This window comes from Gopherus evgoodei, chromosome 11, assembly GCF_007399415.2.
Source record: "Gopherus evgoodei ecotype Sinaloan lineage chromosome 11, rGopEvg1_v1.p, whole genome shotgun sequence".
Lineage (NCBI taxonomy): Eukaryota > Metazoa > Chordata > Testudines > Testudinidae > Gopherus > Gopherus evgoodei.
The window spans coordinates 40,301,013-40,319,249 of NC_044332.1; the positions used below are offsets into that span (position 1 = coordinate 40,301,013).

The window sequence follows — 18,237 nt, forward strand, 5'->3', positions numbered from 1 at the left end:
CAACAAAAATTATAAAAGGTTTACAAAACTTGTGAGGAAAGGTTTAAAAAAAACTCTGCATATTTAGTCTTGAGAAGAGAAGACTGAGGAGGTACCTGATAACAGTTTTCAAATATGTAAAGGGCTTTTATAAAGAGAACAGTGATCATTTGTTCTTCATGTCCACTGAAGGTAGGACAAGAATGGGCTTAATCTGCAGCAAGGGAGATTTAGGTTAGATATTAGGAAAAACTTTTCTAACTATAGGAGTAGTTAAGCTCTGGAATAGGTTTCCAAGGAAAGTTGTGGAATCCTCATCACAGGTTTTTAAGAACAGATTAGATAAAACACCTGTCAGGGACAACCTGGGTTTACTTGGTCCTGCCACAGTGCTGGGGGCTGGAGTTGATGACTTCTCTAGATTCCTTTCAGCCCTACATTTCTATGATTGTATATCCAAACTGTAACTACACTGTAAACTACAGTGTGACTGATCATACTTCATAATACAATCAAAATTTCTAAGAGGCACCTGCAGCAACTTAACATGCTTTTCTCAACAAATATTTCCAACCCTCAGGCTCAGAGTATGGAGGAGAACATATTTTACCTTGACACAGAATGATAAACTTACCAAAATCAAAAGAATAAAACTGGTAAGTGCTTATACAACATAATTAAGGCCTCACTTTTAGTCCAACCTTAATCAGGCTTTCCTTTGTGTGCCCTCATTTTTGCTGGCATAAATAGCGGTGTATTTTTGCTCATGCATTTATTTGTAGATGCAATTTAGATTACTCTAAATTCTTGTTAGCAGATTTGCATGAATTTACTTTTAATAACTTCAGGAATGTTGCTGTTTGGATCAATGCTGCCAATATATTTTGGATGAGCTCAAGTAACTTTAATATATGCATACACGTGCATGTTTCTGTACAGTAGAACCTCAATTTTACAAACACCAATCTTATAGCTGACCTTTTATACGAATCATTTTTCCCATTGGTGAAAAAAACCAAAGTCACGTAACAAAAATGATATTGATAAAAAACAAGTCAACATTCCTCTGCGTTCGAATGCATTTATTGCATTGGAAATTGATTTGCAGGGGTTTTAAGGACTAAAAAATGTGATCCAGTGCACAATGTTTCAATTTATGCACTGTGCCCACTGTAATTTTGAGATACTCAATTTCATTAAATTTTTTTGATTTTATGAACTCAATTCTCAATTAGTTTTTAAGATATGAGTTCTGCTGCATCTGTGTATGAATGCTTGTAGTCAATTTTTCAAAAGCTGTTTTCTCACAATTGGTGGTGCAAATACGTGGCCACATCTAAGTACCTAATTAGACCCATAAGTCAAGTAGTTGATAGGTAAATGAAAGAGAGAAATTGGAATACAGCTTTAATACTGACTGGATCTATGAATTGTACCGATAAAAAAGGAGTTAGGAGGGAAAAATAAGACAAAGGCACAGAGAGGATGAGCGTATGAGAAAGCTATAGGCATACTGTAAAGACTGAAAGATGGGGAGAGATACAAAAGATCTTGGGGAAGGGGGAACAGGACTGTTAAAAGTTGTTAGACCAGTGGTTTTCAACCTTTTCCTTTTGAAGACCACTAAAAAATTTCAAATGGAGGTCCAAATGGAATGGAAATCTTAGACATGGTCCACGGACCCCAGGTTGAAAACCACTGTTTTATGGTAACAACAACCTTTCGCAGACCCCTTAGACACTGTGTTAGACCAACAGTGAAAAACTATTGTAAAACCTTCTGCTCAGACTGATGCTCCTCGTTTGAAAGAGGAGGATCCCCAATTTCCACACACACTTACCATTCAACTCTTCAAGCACAAGTTCTGGAGAGCTCATGTAATACAAATCACAAAGTCTCTTAGCATTTTCATAGCCATCTACATAAAATCAGAACAGAAAAATGTAAATACAAAAAATACATTTCCCTCCTTTTTTCAGATGTTTTGTAGTTTATTAAAAAGAACATCAACTAAAAACCAAACTCATTCTGCACTCTTATTGTGGACCTTTCATATTTTCTCACAAAAAACTGAAATACTGGTAGAACTACAAAAACATTAAATTTGAACTGGAATTTTCTGTTCCACATAAGGATGATATTAGTACAATATAAGAACCTGATCTATATTAGTTCTCTCTATAGATTTTAATGTACCTTTTCAAAATTCTTGGTCAGCTGGTCTGCCTGAATTTACCTTTAATAACTTCAACAACATTGCAGTTAGGATTAATGCTTCCAATGTGTTTTGGATGAGCTGGATTAACTTTAATTTTTCCACCAAACAGCAAAGCTGCCAACAAAGAAAACAACATTTAATAGGCAATGTGATTTCACAATTTTCAGTTTTCATGTCTTCAGCGTTGCTGAATGGAACAGAATAAGCATAGTTTATAATTTTTGGCTGTAGCATTCTTAAAGAAAAATGGTTCACTTGCTATGCTGATGACAAAAAAATGCTTTATAGGCATACATAGGTGTTTCCAAATGCATCAAGACAATGTTGTAAGCAGCATATTTCAGTAAATAATCAATATTTACTCAACACATTCCATTCATGATTTTCCCCCTTAACAGTAGTACTTACAGTGCTGATTGAGGAGCATTCTGATTGAAATGCGACTCATGTAGAAACGATCTAAAAAATACTGCACATTCTGACAGGTCACTGGATCAACACCAAAGCTTTCCTTGTACTCAATCACACCTTGAGCCATTGTAGGAATTACATCATTGTGTCGGTTCCGGATTGTTATCACAGTATCTGTAAACCTAACATTAATGAACTGTCAATTTTTCACTTTCAGGTGAATTTAACACCCATTAAATTCCTGTCAGCAAAGGAAAGTGAAGCCCACTATTTACTGATATAGCAGAGAACCAGCCTAGCAGAAAAAGAGAGGTCACTCTTGAGCCTCATTTAAACTGAAATTACCAATAAGGGTGCCATATATAATAGGGGGGGTTACAGATATTTTTCAGTAAGGACTGAAGTGAGACCAACAATGTTTGCACAGATCACCATGTGGCTATCAGATGGCAACTACCTTCAGACACTGGTGACTTGAACTGGACTAAAAGTAAAAGGTTGCATGTGCCATCAGGGGTGGCTCTAGGTATGTCGCCGCCCCAAGCACTGCAGGCAGGCTGCCTTCGGCGGCTTGTCTGAGGGAGGTCCCCAGTCCCACGGATTCGGCGACTTGCCTGCGGGAGGTCCCTGGTCCCGCGGATTCGGCGGCTTGCCTGCGGGAGGTCCACCGAAGCCATGGGACCAGCAGACCCTCCGCAGGCATGCCTCTGAAGGCAACCTGCCTGCCACCCTCGTGGCGACCAGCAGAGCGCCCCCCGTGGCTTAGCGTGCTGGTGCCTGGAGCCGCCCCTGTGTGCCATTATCTAAACCACACCATTCTACTCATACTCACTTTCAACAATTTCCCAGAAACTGAGTTTTGGGGACCAGAATTATACTTTTGGTAAATCAAACAAACAAAAAGAAACATTCATTTTTCTTGATTTAGTGAAAACCTGAGTCATATTACGATTATGATCTGTTACTAAAAGGTCAAGGCCCTAAGGGTATGTCTACACAGCAACTAGACACCCACAGCTGGCCCATGCCAGCCGACTCAGGCTCACAAAGCTATTTCACTGCTGTGTAGACTTCTGGGCTCAGGCTGGAACCCAGGCTCTAGGACCCTGCAACGTGTGAGGGTCTTGGAACTCAAGCTCCAAATGGAGCATGGAAGTCTACACAGCCCAAGTCCTGCAAGCCCAAATCGGTGGCTTAGGCCAGACACAAGTGTCTAGTTGCTGAGTAGACATACTCTTAGAAATTTTCTTCATCTGAACCATCAATTGCCATTCACTGTTTATAAATATACATATTTTAAAGTATTTTAAAAACCACACTTACCTATGAATAACTTCTGAATCTTCTGCACTCTTCTCCTTAAAGTCAAGGATTTCCTGAAGACTCTGGACATACCTAAAACATAAATCCTGTATGGTAGATTTTTGTCATGATAGTCCATCTAGATCTTCTATTTTGTGAAGACATTAACAATTTTCTTTTAACATTCCTTAGCCTGAAATCAGGAACAAAAGCATAGACCCAGGGTAGCCAACCTGTGGCTCTGGAGCCACATGCAGCTCTTCAGAAATTAATATGCAGTTCTTTGTATAGCACCCTCTCCCCTCCCCTCGTTCCTCTCCCCTCCCTCCCAGAGCTTCCTGCATGCCACAAAACAGCTGACTGGGAGGTGCGGGGAGGGAGAGGGAGGCACTGATCAGGACTGCAGGTGAGCAGGATGCGCTGGGAGTGGGGTGGAGCGGATAGGGGGCTGCTGATGTATTACTGTGATTCTTTGGCAATGTACATTAGTAAATTCTAGCTCCTTCTCAGGCTCAGGTTAGCCACCCCGGCATAGTCATGTGATAGGTAGGGTTAAAGAGGCATTTTCATTACTAGCCCCTACCTTCAGGCACTTTCAACTTTCAAAATATCATCTTGTATGCTGAAAATGCTTTGGCTTGTTCTCCTACCAAAAGATTAAGTTTGTTAAAAATGTTAATAATTCAAATGGATAAAAAAAGCATTAAAACTCAAAATCATTTTAAAATGTTTTTCACACTCAAAGAAGTTAGTCATATTTTTCTTGCACTCCATTTTGACAGCTTTATTGAGAACTACACATATGCCAAGTTTTTACAGGTTGTAACAAATTGAACATAGTGTTCTATTTACCTGGCCAATTTAAAACACTCTTTAGGTGCAGGGTTGTACACACACAATCTGAGACTGCTTCTCAAGGTTGTGATAACTCATAAAAAAGTCAGTTTTTCTATAATATATATTAAAATGTTTTAGCCTGTTCTGCTTTTTTAAATAAATTCATGAAATAAGCGACTTTCCCAATAAAATACATTCCCGTAAGTCTTTCATAATGTAACTGCTTAATTGACACATTCTTATTTTATTATATATGCAGCCACTCTGTCAATTTTTCACTTTCACGTGAATTTAACATTCATTAAATTCATTACAAGTTCTACCTGATTACTCCTAGATGAATTCAGCGCCAGTGCACATGTGAAGAATTCATGTCCCCTGCAGATTTTTTTTTCTCCACAGAAAATACATTCTGCTGGAGAGGTGTTGCAGTGACACCTTTCACCCACCAGGGGCTGATGTGGCAGCAAAATAGAGGGCAGCCATCACACCATAGGAGCTAGGATTCAATAGGGAGAGAGCAGAGGCTGCTTTTCTCACAGCGACATGCCTGTGGGGCCAGATGAGGGGAGATGGGATATGGGGGAGATGGATAGAGTGGGGCACACAGGGCTGCTGACGGGTCATAGACTGGGGTTCAGAAGGGCTAGTTAGGGGACAGACTGAGGCAGGGGGGAATGGGGATGCAGGAACAGTGGGGGATGGTGGGGTGGGGTGCAGGGACACACGAGGATGAGAGCAGCTGGTGCCAAATGGAGACATGGGCAGATGTGCTTGGCTGAATGGGGGAGGCTAGGAGTCAACCAGACTCCCCAACTCCCTAACAATCCCTCCCCCACACCCAAAAAACCCCCCTATTCCATACTTTTTCCACCCAACCCAACAACCCTCCAAGTTCACACCCAGGCTTCTTCTCAGCAATTTACTTCCCTCTCCTTCAGCTCCTCCATTACCCCTGACTCCTCAAAGCCTCTGAACTGCTTCTGAGGGGTGGAGAAAATACATTTCTTTGTTGTAGTTTAAATGAATTATTACTTTGGCCCAGAATCTTTAATTTTTTGGTGCAGAATTCCTCCAGGAGGACCTGATGCATCAGCAGGTTTTTAAGTAAGTAATGTTCAGTATAGCGGCTACATTTAAAATGATGAAAATTATGATGATTCATTTGCTGCAGGGCTGATCTTAAAGTCAAATTCATCAGATGATGTTTTAATGTGCAAAATTAGACCTGCCCCTCAAAATCCAATAAACTATTTTTATGCAGGGAAGTATGTGGGGGTTGGGTGGAGGATAGGTTCTAAACACACCCACACACTGAAGGCAGACCCCTTCACTCACCCAACCCAGTACACAAGTGATAACATACTTATTGCCACATGGTGAATTAGCCCTTTAAAAAGGATGGGGCTCATCCTGACCGTCTAGACTGGCTTACCAGGTGATAGGTTTTGAGGTAGGGATCAGGTGATAATCAGGAAGCCAACCGATCCTCAGATCAGCAATGGTACTTCCTATAAAAGGGAGTCTGCTCAGTTAGAGAAGGGGAGCTCTCCAGCATACAGGAAGGCTCATGTAACAGAGCTAGGATTAGAGAATACGTGGGAAAGGACTTTCTATACCACCCAGAGGGGAAGACTTGGGTAGAGCTATTTGCCATGAAGGTATGGGGCCTTAAGGGAAAGTGTCTTTAGGAAACACTAGGCTGAAGGACCTAGGGTTGGGAAGGACCTATTACACCCAGCCAGGGGCTGAAGGAACTGTAAAGCTAAGGAAAGACTGGTTTTGATTTAAGCTGACATTGAACTGTGATGTTGTTTTAATAAATCAGAACCGATAAAGGGACGTGTTTGCTATATGAGAGCCTATGTGTGGTTTGGGAGTGAAATCCTAAACAGGGAAACAGAGGCAGTGGGTGAGCCCAAAGCCAAACCAAGTAAGCTCCTGCCATACTTACATATTTGGTATGGCTAATGCTGTAATTTATTTTAAGTGATGTATGGGGGAAATGAGCTAATCTCTTAAAAGCTCTTAATCAGTAAAACAAAAAAACATTACTGCCAACAGAAAAGTAGTCCTATATTAAATTCATACAACACAGTACAAATAACAAACCTAAAAATGGAAAGATCTTCAGTACTGGACCATGTATTTAATCTCACTGCTAGTGCATGATTGTTCAGTATAGTAATGGTAACTTTCTGGAAAATGTCTTGAAAAACTACTAATAGGGACATAACTGTCAGTTTGGGTGAACATTTATATTTATTAAAATCAGATTTTACAAAACAAATCCAATATTTCCATGACTTATCCAATAGAAATACAGCGGATACATTTTGCAGATCACTGAAGGCTCCAGGATCTTAGAAGGGAGAGGAAGGTAAGGATCTTGGATCTTCTCTTCCCAGTGGTGAGAGAAGAGAGACAACAGAAGATACTGCAGGTAAAGTGTTGGCTAGGTAAGTGGTGTAAAACAGGTTTTGTGGAACGTTGGATCACCTTCCGTGGAGAAAGAAAGATGTAGGGCTTGGACTGCCTCCAACTCAGAAGAAGGAGAATCAATCTTCTGGGGGGAACAGACTAGCTAAAGTAGTTGGGAGGATGCATCTAAGGGGGTAAACACATTGCATATAATTGAGACTCTAGATAGCATGCATATAAAGAATCGAGGGGCATATGGCAATCAAATTTATTCTCCAATATACCATTGCTAGACAGCTGGGAATCAAGAACTGGAAATGCTCATTTACTATCAGAAATCTGACACTGGTATTACTGGAACCTGACAGGGTGAGTCACAAGTGAAATGTTAAAATCACTGGATACACTATTTAAGAAAGAGAGTCGACAGAAGGGGAGGCAGCTAGGAACCTATATAAATATTGATAATTCAGAAGAACAGGACCTGGAATGATTATGAATTAACATTCTAACTGATAAATTACAAGATGGAGTTACTAGGTGGAAGTCCATTATAGACCCCCAAATCAGCTGAAGGAACAGAATCAGCAGCTCCTTAAATTTCTACTTATAATTTATAGAAAGAAAAATTGCATTATGATGGGGAACTTCAATATTGGAGACATAAGTCAGAGGTCTCATGTTGCCACTAGTATAACATCCTTGGATGATAACTTTAATTATGATTAAATTATAGTTGATAACTTTCTAACAAGTATTGCCAACAATTTGGGATAATTCTATACTGGACCTCATTCTGGTGGATATATATTGACAGCTGCCTTTACGCAAATGATCATGACTGAATGCCATTTATGTGCAAATAGAATAGTCCTAACCAGTAGTACCTATACTTAACGCTTTAAAAACACCAATTTCCCAAAGTTACACAATAGCAAGCAAAATGATTGGTAGGAAAACTGAAACCTCAAAATGTGAGTTTTTAAGAATGCTTCTAGTTGCCCCAAAAATATAAATCCACAATCAACGGCTTTTTAGGTTAAAACCATCCTGATTAAAAGAGGAAATGAAAGTAGCTGTTAAAAATATAACAACAAATAGGAAGGTGATAGCCATGAGTACAAACTGGCAGTTAAGAAACTGAATCTCATATCAGCTTTTCAATAATTATTGCATTGGATCAAAGAATTAAAGGACTGTGGCATAAACATGTCTTTCAAGCTTTAGCTAACAAAGTTATAATCTCACCCAAAATGATAAAGGTAACTGACATAATACATTTAGACTTCTGTAAGGCACGTCTCTGAATCCTACATGACATTCTTATGGAATAACTACTACACAAAATGAATGTAGTCCATGTCAAGTGGATTATAAACTAGTTAGATCACAAAATAACTATGTAAGTTGCCATTATCCAGTGGAGGTGTTTCTAATGTCTCGCAGGGATCTTTTCTTGGCTTAAAGCTACTAAATATTTTTTTGGATTATTGATCAAGAAATTATGGCTGGTAAAATTTGTAGATGACACATTGGCCCAGCAGAAAATTGAAGGGGCAGACCAGTTATACAGGTCTGGATTGCTTGGTAAGGCAGGCTCATTTGAACAACATGCATTTTAATACATCCAAATGCAAACTCACATCTAGAAACAAAGAATATAGATCACAAAAGGGGAACTGTATCCTGGAATGCAGGGGCAGTGAAAAGGAATATGGGGTAATGGCAGATAATCAACTGAACATGAAACCTTAAGCGATGTCTACATTGTCTTGCAATTCAGACTGTGAGGGTGTGAATAAGCCTGTGCACCAAAGTGCTGCTCTGTGACGTCCCCGTGTGAACCCTGTGAGCGCATCCTAAAAGGCTCCTAGTTCACATGAACAGAAACCTTTTAGTTCACACAAGCAGTGTCCAGACAGGGGAGTTAGAGAGCAGCACTTTGGTGCACGCTGCTATTCAAACCCTTGTAGTCCAAACTATAGGGGAGTGTAGACAAGGTTTGTGTGTGATGCTGCAGCTAAGAGGGCTAATACAATCTTTGGATACACAGGGAGTCCTCGGACTTACAACACTTTTCAACTGACTGCCCGTTTCGCCCCTACAACGCCTGTTTCCCCCTTAAGACGCTCGATTTGCATAAAGTTTGCTTGAAATCACTTCCTGGTTGCGTAATACTGGTATGGAGCTAGCAGGACTCGCTTCTGATTGGCTTTGAGGCAGCAGCGTAGCTTGTTGCCGGGTAGGGTTGCTGCTTGTTTTGATTGGCTCCCAGCCCCGGCTCAGCCAATCAGAAACTTTGAACGGTAATTGGCTGAGGCTCAACATATATACCGTTCCCCCTGGTTTCTGAGCCTGTGTTGCCCGCATTCTGAGCGGCATATGTGAGTGTATCTATTTATTTGGATGCTGTTTACAAAATACAGTGTACAGTAAATACATTGATGTTGCAACATTAGTCAGCTATCAGTCATTTAGTACAAAAATCTGGGTTACTGTGGTGAAAATAGTGTATCAAGCCTTGGTTAGGAACCAATTCCCCATTCATACCGTTGATTCCTATAGGAAATGCGGTTTCAACTTACAACGCAATTCTGAGGAACAAATTGTGTCGTAAGTCCGAGGACTCCCTGCATAAACAGGAACATCAAGCAGGAGTGAGGAGGTGATAGTCTCACTAATGCTGCATGGAGAGATATTACTACACCATTTCTGGTATCAACAATTCAAAAAGTATGTTGAAAAATTGGAAAAGGTTTTAAAAAGAGCTGAAAGAATGACTTGAGGTCTGGAAACATGCCTCTACTCAGACTTTGGAAGCTTAATCTACTTATTTTCCAAAAGAAGGTTAAGAAGTGACTCAATCAGTTTATAAGTACTTAAATGAAGAGATTTCTAATGACTGACAGCTTTTTAATCTAGCAAAAAAAGGCATAATAGCCAATGTCTGAAAGCTGAATTTAGACAAATTCAGACTAGAAATAAGGTACAAATTTAACAGTCAGGGCAATTAACCATTGGAATAATTTATCTAGGGATATGATGAATTCTCCATCACTTGAAATCTTTAAATCAAGACTAGATATCTTTCTAAAAGAAATGCTGTAATAAAACAAAAGTTATGGGCTTGATGCAGAAACTAATGGTTGAGATTGTGTGTGTTATGGAGGTCAGACTAGATCATGATGCTCCCCTTCTGACCTCAAAATTAGGAAAGATCTTAAACATAAACAAATGTCTTTTCAATGTCTTCAACCTAGAAGGATGAATGAAATTGACTGAATATGAACTACAAACAGAAGTGAAACTGACTAGTCTGTTTTTTCTTGAAAGAAAAGCAAGGAGTAAAAACATGATGATCAGCTAGAAGTAGAATACTCAACATTCTCTCAATCTATCAATGTAGACCAGGATGTTTTCAAAATAGAATTTTAGATAGGAACAGTCACACTCAGAAGAAATTGTTTAATGCTACCATTTAACAAACATGTATGTGAAGAGTTTCTTTCGCAACTGCTTAGTTTCTTAATATACTTAGTATTTCTTATTACACTTGCACAATAACCCTTAAAGGTAAAATAATAAATACAAGACAGTTCTTACCAGCTCTGCACCAGCTGAACTGAAGGTGTTTTTAGCAGGTTGTCTGGAAGCAGACTTATTTCTTTCATTATGTTTGCCAATCTTACAGGCAACTCTTGTCTCAAAAACATAAATGAAGTCTTTTCACAAGCATTTTCAGATCCTAAAACCAAAATATATTTGGAAAAATCAGAATATAGTTAACATGTATAGATAGCTATTCCTAGCTAACATAATATAGATCACTATTTTCCTGCACATTTTTGTGGTCTGGCTCTGAGGTTAAATTAGACCAGATTTGAACACAGGGATAACTTGGATATGACCCTTTGTATTATTTCACCTTAAAACAAAAATTGGCAGATACTAGTTACTTTGTCACTGAGGAATAATTATGTTTTAAAAGATTTTTTCACCATGTATTAAATAAGCCAGTTGCTTACAAAAAGTATTGTGGCACTGGGGGAAGGGTGTCATCACATGCAACCATAAAGCAATGTGGATCAACAGGATCTGAAACCTGGACCTTCACATCCCAATACAAGCTCTATTATCTCTTTTGTTGTTTTACCTCAGCATGGGAGGATAGACTAGATGATACTTGCTAGGGTACAGACCTGACACCACTGTCAGCAATAAGGTCTATAAAATGTCCAGAAACAAAGGGTGATAACTCAAGGTAAGACCAAAGCTCTTTATCGCCTATCTTCTAGATCTATGCACCTTTCCCTAAGCTAAAGGTATGTGAATGGGTCGCATTGTCTCCAACATTTTTGGCACAATGCCTGACTTGGTATGTAATGGAACAGATTCAGCTCAAATGTAGAATGTTCCTTAAAACTGGAGAACGACTCAGACCTCTAAAATGACCAATTCCTTTTCAGACTATATCTTAAAAAAAATAAAAATAAACTAACCATAAGTTAGAGGTACTGTTTAATGGAACTGTCAAGAGATCCAATCCATGAAAAACATGCACTGTCAAACTTTATGTAGGCATAAAAACTTGCTCTTGGATGAAAACACAACAAAATATTAGTCAACGAGCATTTTCTTGAACCAACTCACATCTTTCATAGGTGACACTAAATGGCACTGTTAGCTTTAGCTGAGATCATGGATCTAAAATATGGGGGTGGGAAGGGAGGGTGAGAAATCCTTCATTCCCAACCTACAGGTGGTCCTTTAAAAGAAGGGTTGAAGCACATTGGCAGTACAAACATGGGGCAACTTACTTATGCGGCTAAATAAGACTTTTAAACTAGACTAGAAAAACGCTAGAAAATGTACTATAGGGAGCAATCCTGCACTGGTAGGGGGACAGACTTTAATCATCAAGTCAAACTTTTCCAACTCTAGTATTTTTGATTCCAGGACTTCAGTCTCCTGGACTGTCAGCTGGTCTTTCACAAGAACCAAACTAACATAGTGGTTTTTTTTTAATCTATTTATCTTTTACAAGAATACTGAAAAATGGAACTCTTCTTTGCGCATGTGCAGAGTAACAATACTTTTAGTTCACATCCCTGGTATTTTTTAATTAATTTTGAGAACACTTCAATCTGTAGGATGGAATAGTCAGTTTCACGTAAAATGAGTTCCTTGTCATACTTAGCAAGTTTATCACAAGAGAGATTACTAGATTTTCACTAACCCAAGGCAGTATGCAGATAAGCCAAGATGGCTCTAAAGTGACAGTTGCTTTATCAATATAACAATCCATCAAATATATGTTCTCCAAACAAGCCTCAGAACATAAAACTCTGATTCTGAAATTCACTGGATGCACGCACACCACAGGGAACCCTGTCTGTGATTGAAATGGGGTGTCAAGCAAGTGCAGTTGTGCACCTATGAACAGTGAATTCCTGAATAAAGGCCTAAACCATAATGGCTCCCCATTAAATAGATCTATTCTTCCACAATGTGCACCTTCTAAGATAGTGAAAACATCAGCATTAAGATTTAAGAGACCCAATCTATCTGTAATTTACACAAGAGACAGACCCCAATCCTGTGAAACTTATGCATGTGATTAACTTTATGCACTGTGGATAGTCCCATTGACATCAACCTTTAATATCACACTGAGATACTATTTTTTTCTATAGGACTTCTTTCATCAGTCTTCAAGTTGGATGGTGCAAGGAAATGAGGCAGGGATATACGAGTGACATAAAGGTTCTGTAAATCAGTGTAATAATTGAGACCAAATGTTGCCATTACTGTGTCATAAATTTGGAGGACAATATGTACTGGATGAGTGTATCTGTTAATTGAACAATGAGGATTCAAAGATTGAACAACTGCCTCAAATCCTGTGCAGTCTAACTTGGGCATGCTGAAGAGAAACAATGCCTGCTGTAGAGAAACAATATTGTGATCATGTAATTAAAGACTGAAGTAACATCTGCAGCAGGACACAGAGTTAAAGTTATTTATAGTAGCTTAGCTATGATATCAGGATAAATCGATGATTTAAAAAAAAACTTATTTAAATTAGATTTATTTTTATGTTAAACTATTTAAAATTAAATGTGAAGATATGGTAAGTTTAGAACTTAGAATAGGTGGTGATAATCTATTAAAATCGCTTACATTAAATAAACATAATAGATATAAACATAGTAAATATTTGCTGCTGAAGTTTTAAAGACTCCGTCACTGACCTGATGAAAGCCATTGGCTAAGCATCTGGAACCAGAGTTTGCTGATGTGCTAAACCAATTTTTTGACAGCATTAGCCTCTTCTGCAGGTGCAGAGAGAATATTTTCTTCATTTCAATTTGTTCAACTAGTTGAGTTCAATGACTAGCTAAATTCAAAGTTAACAAATTTGAGTTGAAAAAGAAGGAACACTTGTTTTCCTCTTCAAATCTATGTATAAAAACTAGGCATAAGAGGATGAGATCCACTAGTTCTAAAATCTTGAAATACATAGTGACCAGAAAAATGATTCAATTCACTAACTACAGTAATACTTCGTTTGTTAAATAAATCAGTTAATTTTAAATGCAAAACTTTTTCTTATATATCCAGCATAATTAAGATAGTTTTATTTAAGTAATAATAAACATTTTAAAATGCTGGTTCTGTGCATTTTTAATTGCATGTGAATTGCGACCCAAATTGAGCTGGACATAAATCACAAGTAAAAAATTAAACAAATCTAATAACTTAAAATATGTAGTACCTAAATAAATGTATGTAAAATTGTACAAGTGCTTAAATATGTTTATAGATACAGTATATCCGTGGTTCCCAAACTGGGGTTCGTGAACCCCTGGAGGTTCGCAAAATGTTACAGGGGGTTCTGGGGAAAAAATTCCCTAATGGAAGACAGAGCTGTCCATAGGGATCCCATAGGGCCAGCAGCTCAGAGCCCCTGGACTTCCAAGAGCTAAGTAGATCAAAGCAAGCATGTCTAACACACGGAGGAAATTTAAACTTCAAGACTCCTTATAAGAAACGGAAAGGGAGGTACATATTTTTTGCTGTTTTCAAAATTAACCAGGCAGCTAGTGTTCTTCATAATAATTTTAAAAACAATAAGTTTAAGCTTTGTTGTAACATGCGTTGTTTGCATGGACTGCTCAAGACCTGAATGCTTGTGTAGGAGGAACTCTCTGAGTTGGCTTCTTAAATACCTTCATGCTGTTTCACATCTGATACTCCTTGATGAAACATAGGAACCTTGTCTTATAACAGGCTTATTCAAAGTGATACAAGCTACAAAAATGAGATCTTGGAAGAGTGTTGCCGTTTTCATAATGTAATAAAATACTGTAATGGTGAATAATAATGAATAATAAACAGTGTGTAATAAGCATGTCATAAAACAATTATATTTCCAAGATCACTGCTTTTATAATTTATACTCAGGTAAAGGAGAAAATCCCAGGAAACATTCATTTTTAGAAGGGGATTCACGAGACTTGACATTTTAGTGGAAGGGGTTCACAGGTTGTTAAAGTCTGGGAACCACTGCAGTATATCTATCTGGTTAGCAAAAAGAAGCACCAAGTTTAGTGTAAAAACTTTGTTTAGTTGCAAATCAATGTGTTTTAATGGCTACTAAAATGTGAATCCGCATCTCTTTAGGACAATAACTAAAAAGTACAAAGTATAAAACAAGATTAAAATGGATTATTTAAATCAAGGCTTACTGCTTGCTGATTTAACCAATGACTAAAATCAGTGATTTAAATTGCTTTGACTTAAATCAATTCACCCTGTATGACTTTGTGATCTTTACATTCTTTTAATGTAGACTTGATATGGAATATTCAAGTTTTGTGTCTGTGTGAATGGTGCAGCTTCAAAAAAGAAAACTAAGAAAATCCAGACTGAAAAAGCCATCCTACTTAATGCATGAGAATGTCTGATCATGTACTATTGCCAGACTCCTACCTCTGAGCACAAAATCATATCCACTACAATTTTTAGCCTCAGCAGCTGGTTTTCTAGCTTTTGAGAATCTGTAAAAGTTGATATATTTTGAACATTTTTTCGGGTTATCCATGACCTAATGTCTAAACACTGATGTCCATAAATTACTGCTTTGCTGTGGGAAATATTTGCCTTGAAAGCAAATTCTCACTGTAAGGGGGAGACAGTAGTTTTTGGGCCTATATTTGTTTTAAAAAGTAACTGTGAACAATACTACAATCCTTGTTCAAATATAGTATACACAGAATAATTACAGTTGTTACTGTGTAATGCTGTAGATCATTTATCATTTTAATTTTAATTTAATAGTTTAATTCAATTTTTTTTATTATTTAGAATAGACTTTTTATATATAAAGGATACTCATTTGTCTTTACATAACATATTGTAAAATGAATGATGTTATTAGGGACCTTTAACTTTGAACAGCTGAGGGGTATCTTCTTTAACTGAAACAATAGAAGCCTGTTTTTGACTCCTGATGGACAAGGGTGTTAGACCCAGTTCCCCAGGTATGTGTATATATAATGTATCAAAGAGATGAACCTACAGAAACTGGATCCATTGCATTGTGACTTCATACCCAGACTTGATAAGGTTTCTAATGTCTGCCTCTAAGACTGTTTTGTGTGTAGCACTTCGCTCTCTAGTGGCAGACTGCAATTTTGATTTTAAAAACTCTGCAAGATATTTTGCTTTCTTGCTAGATGTCTCCCATTTATTCACTAGCGCGACAACTTTGGCCACAGCTATAACCAGTCTCCTGATGAGGCCTCAAGCGGCAGCGCTCTATTCAATTTCAGTCCTTGCCTAGCCAGAAACCCCCCTCTGATGGGATGCCTGCCCCACCCTCTCGTTTCCTGGGGAAAGAGCAGCCAATCAGGCCTCTCGGGGGGGAGCCAGAGTTGGGAGGTGGCGAGGGTTGGAGAGCCCAGAAGCTTACTCGGGGGTCCCCTCCCGTGAGTAAAGAGCCCAGTCCGCTCTCTCCATCTCTGCGGGCCTGGGAAGGGGAGGAGGGTGCAAAGCCCACACCGCTGCCTACCCCCCACGCTGGAGGGGGAGAAGAGGCGCCCGGGGGCTGAAGAACCGCAGGCACTGCCAGAGGAGCCCGGGTAAGCCTTGGGGAGGACTGGGGGTGAGCGCGGAGCAGAGGTGGAACTGGCAGCCCCCAACCCGCTGGCGGTCACATAGGCTGGAGGTGTCACGCTGCAGCCCGGTCTCTAGGCTGGAGCCAGGGGCTCCACTGCCCACGTGGCGTTGGTGGCGCGGTACAGCCTCCTGCCCCGGGCAGGCGGACGGATCAGCGCAGCCCGCCGGGGTCCTGCCACCCCCAGCGCAGCGCGGGTGGGCTGCGGGCGGCCTAGCGCGCCGGGCTGCGGGGGAGCGGGCGCTCACCGAAGTCCAGGAACTGCTTCATGGAGAGGGGCGACGGGGAGAAGCGGGCGTAGAAATCCACCTGCTGCGGGAGGCCGGCCGGGGAGGCGCCTCTTAGCAGAGCCCGCAGCAGCCTCATGGCGGCCTCGAGACGCGGCTCCGCTCCTTTCAGCCCGGCCCGGCCGCCATTCCCGCCAGTGCAGCTGCCCGGAGGCCCGGCTCCTGCCCGGGCCACGGCCTCCTGCGCCGCGCGTCCCTCGGAGGATCAGGCGGGCGGCGCTGCACTGAACTGGGGGTGGCAACGGGCGGCCAGGCGCCGCCTCCCTCCCTGCTCTGCGCCGCGCCCCGCCGGTGGGGGCGGGAATGGAGCAGAGGTTTGATTAGCGGAGCCTGCCGACCTAGACTTTAGAGAGGGTCCGGGACCGCCCCCGTCTGCTACGCCAGGCAGGGACCCTGGGCTGGGCTCGGCCCGGGCCTGGCCATACAGCGAGCCCAGGCCGGCCTCGCACCTAGCCTGGACCCCCCGTTGAACTCAGCTCTGTCGGGGCTGGCCCGCTTGGCCCTGCTGGGGGCTCCTCGTGGTGCCCCACCCCAGCCGTGGTGCGCTGAGGTTGGATTTGCTAAGCAGCCAGTCGTTTACTTTCCTGGGATGCTCTGGTGAGTTGGTTTGATCTTATAAACTTGTCCATGGGCAAGAAAGCCCTGGGCTGGAGACTGACCTTCCCCTGTCTCCCCCATGGTTAGAGATGGGGCATCCTGGCAGAGAAGGGCGTGTAGCAAGTTTGTCCTACTGGCAGGGTCGGCTTTAGGCCTATTCCACCAATTCCCCCGAATCGGGCCCGGGCCCAGTGAGAATCCCTTCCTTGGCTAGAGGCACTGTTTTAATTTTCACTCACCTGGTGGTGCTTTGGGTCTTCAGCTGCGGGTCCCTCACTCTCTCCAGGTTTTCAACAGCACTTCAGTGGCAAATCCTTTGCTTACCCTGAGTCTTCGGAGACACTTGGGCAGCGGGTCCTTAAGTGCCACTGCAGACCTGGAGCGAGTGAAGCACCCACCGCCGAAGTGCCGTCAAAGACTTAGAGCACTGCCTGGTGAATATGACCTCAGGTGTTTTTTTTACATTTTTTTTTTAAGTCATCCCTGACAGGACCCCGTCAAAACTGTTTGAATTGGGACACACACATCCTAAAGCCTGCCCTGCCCTTAGGAACCCTAACCCTAGGGAGAGAATCCCTACCCATAGGAACCCTACCCTAGCTCCAAGTGCCCTACCCATAGGAATCCTAACCCTAGGGCGGGGTGCCTTTCGCATAGGAACTCTAACCCTAGCTCCAAGTGCCCTACCCTTAGGAACCCTAACCCTAAGATGGGAAGCCCTACCCATACGAACCCTACCCCTAACTCCAAATGCCCTAGCTATAGGAACCCTAACTCTACGGCGGGAAGCCTTACCCATAGGAACCTTAAACCCAGTTCCAAGTGCCCTATCCATAGGAAAACTAACCCTAGGACAGGACTCCCTACCCCTAGGAACCCTAAACCTAGCTTCAAGTGCCCTACCCTTAGGAACCGCAAACCTAGGGCGGGAAGGCCTCCCCATAGGAACCCTAACCCTAGCTCCTAGGGCCCTCCCCCATAGGAACCCTAACTCTAGGGTGGGATGC

At 41.1% G+C, this 18,237-nt stretch overlaps 1 protein-coding gene across 4 annotated transcripts in view; it reads right to left on the bottom strand.

Annotated features, from left to right (window-relative positions):
• The window catches only part of PDK1 (pyruvate dehydrogenase kinase 1), a 49,263-nt gene extending 32,404 nt beyond the window's left edge, over nucleotides 1–16,859 (bottom strand). For 3 of the 4 annotated variants that reach the window (XR_004002661.1, XM_030580617.1, XM_030580616.1), the window contains exons 1-6: nucleotides 16,595–16,859; nucleotides 10,772–10,913; nucleotides 3,932–4,003; nucleotides 2,606–2,790; nucleotides 2,216–2,311; nucleotides 1,820–1,897 (exon numbers count right to left, since the gene is read on the bottom strand). Coding sequence is in view for 3 of the 4 variants with exons in the window: in XM_030580617.1 (XP_030436477.1) it covers nucleotides 1,820–1,897; nucleotides 2,216–2,311; nucleotides 2,606–2,790; nucleotides 3,932–4,003; nucleotides 10,772–10,913; nucleotides 16,595–16,712 (691 nt within the window). In the remaining variant the exon portion in view is untranslated. Of the gene's footprint in view, nucleotides 1–1,819; nucleotides 1,898–2,215; nucleotides 2,312–2,605; nucleotides 2,791–3,931; nucleotides 4,004–10,771; nucleotides 10,914–11,667; nucleotides 11,762–16,594 lie in introns of all 4 variants that reach the window. The other variant, XM_030580618.1, reaches the window with a different exon arrangement.
• Between the last annotated feature and the right edge of the window lie 1,378 nt (nucleotides 16,860–18,237).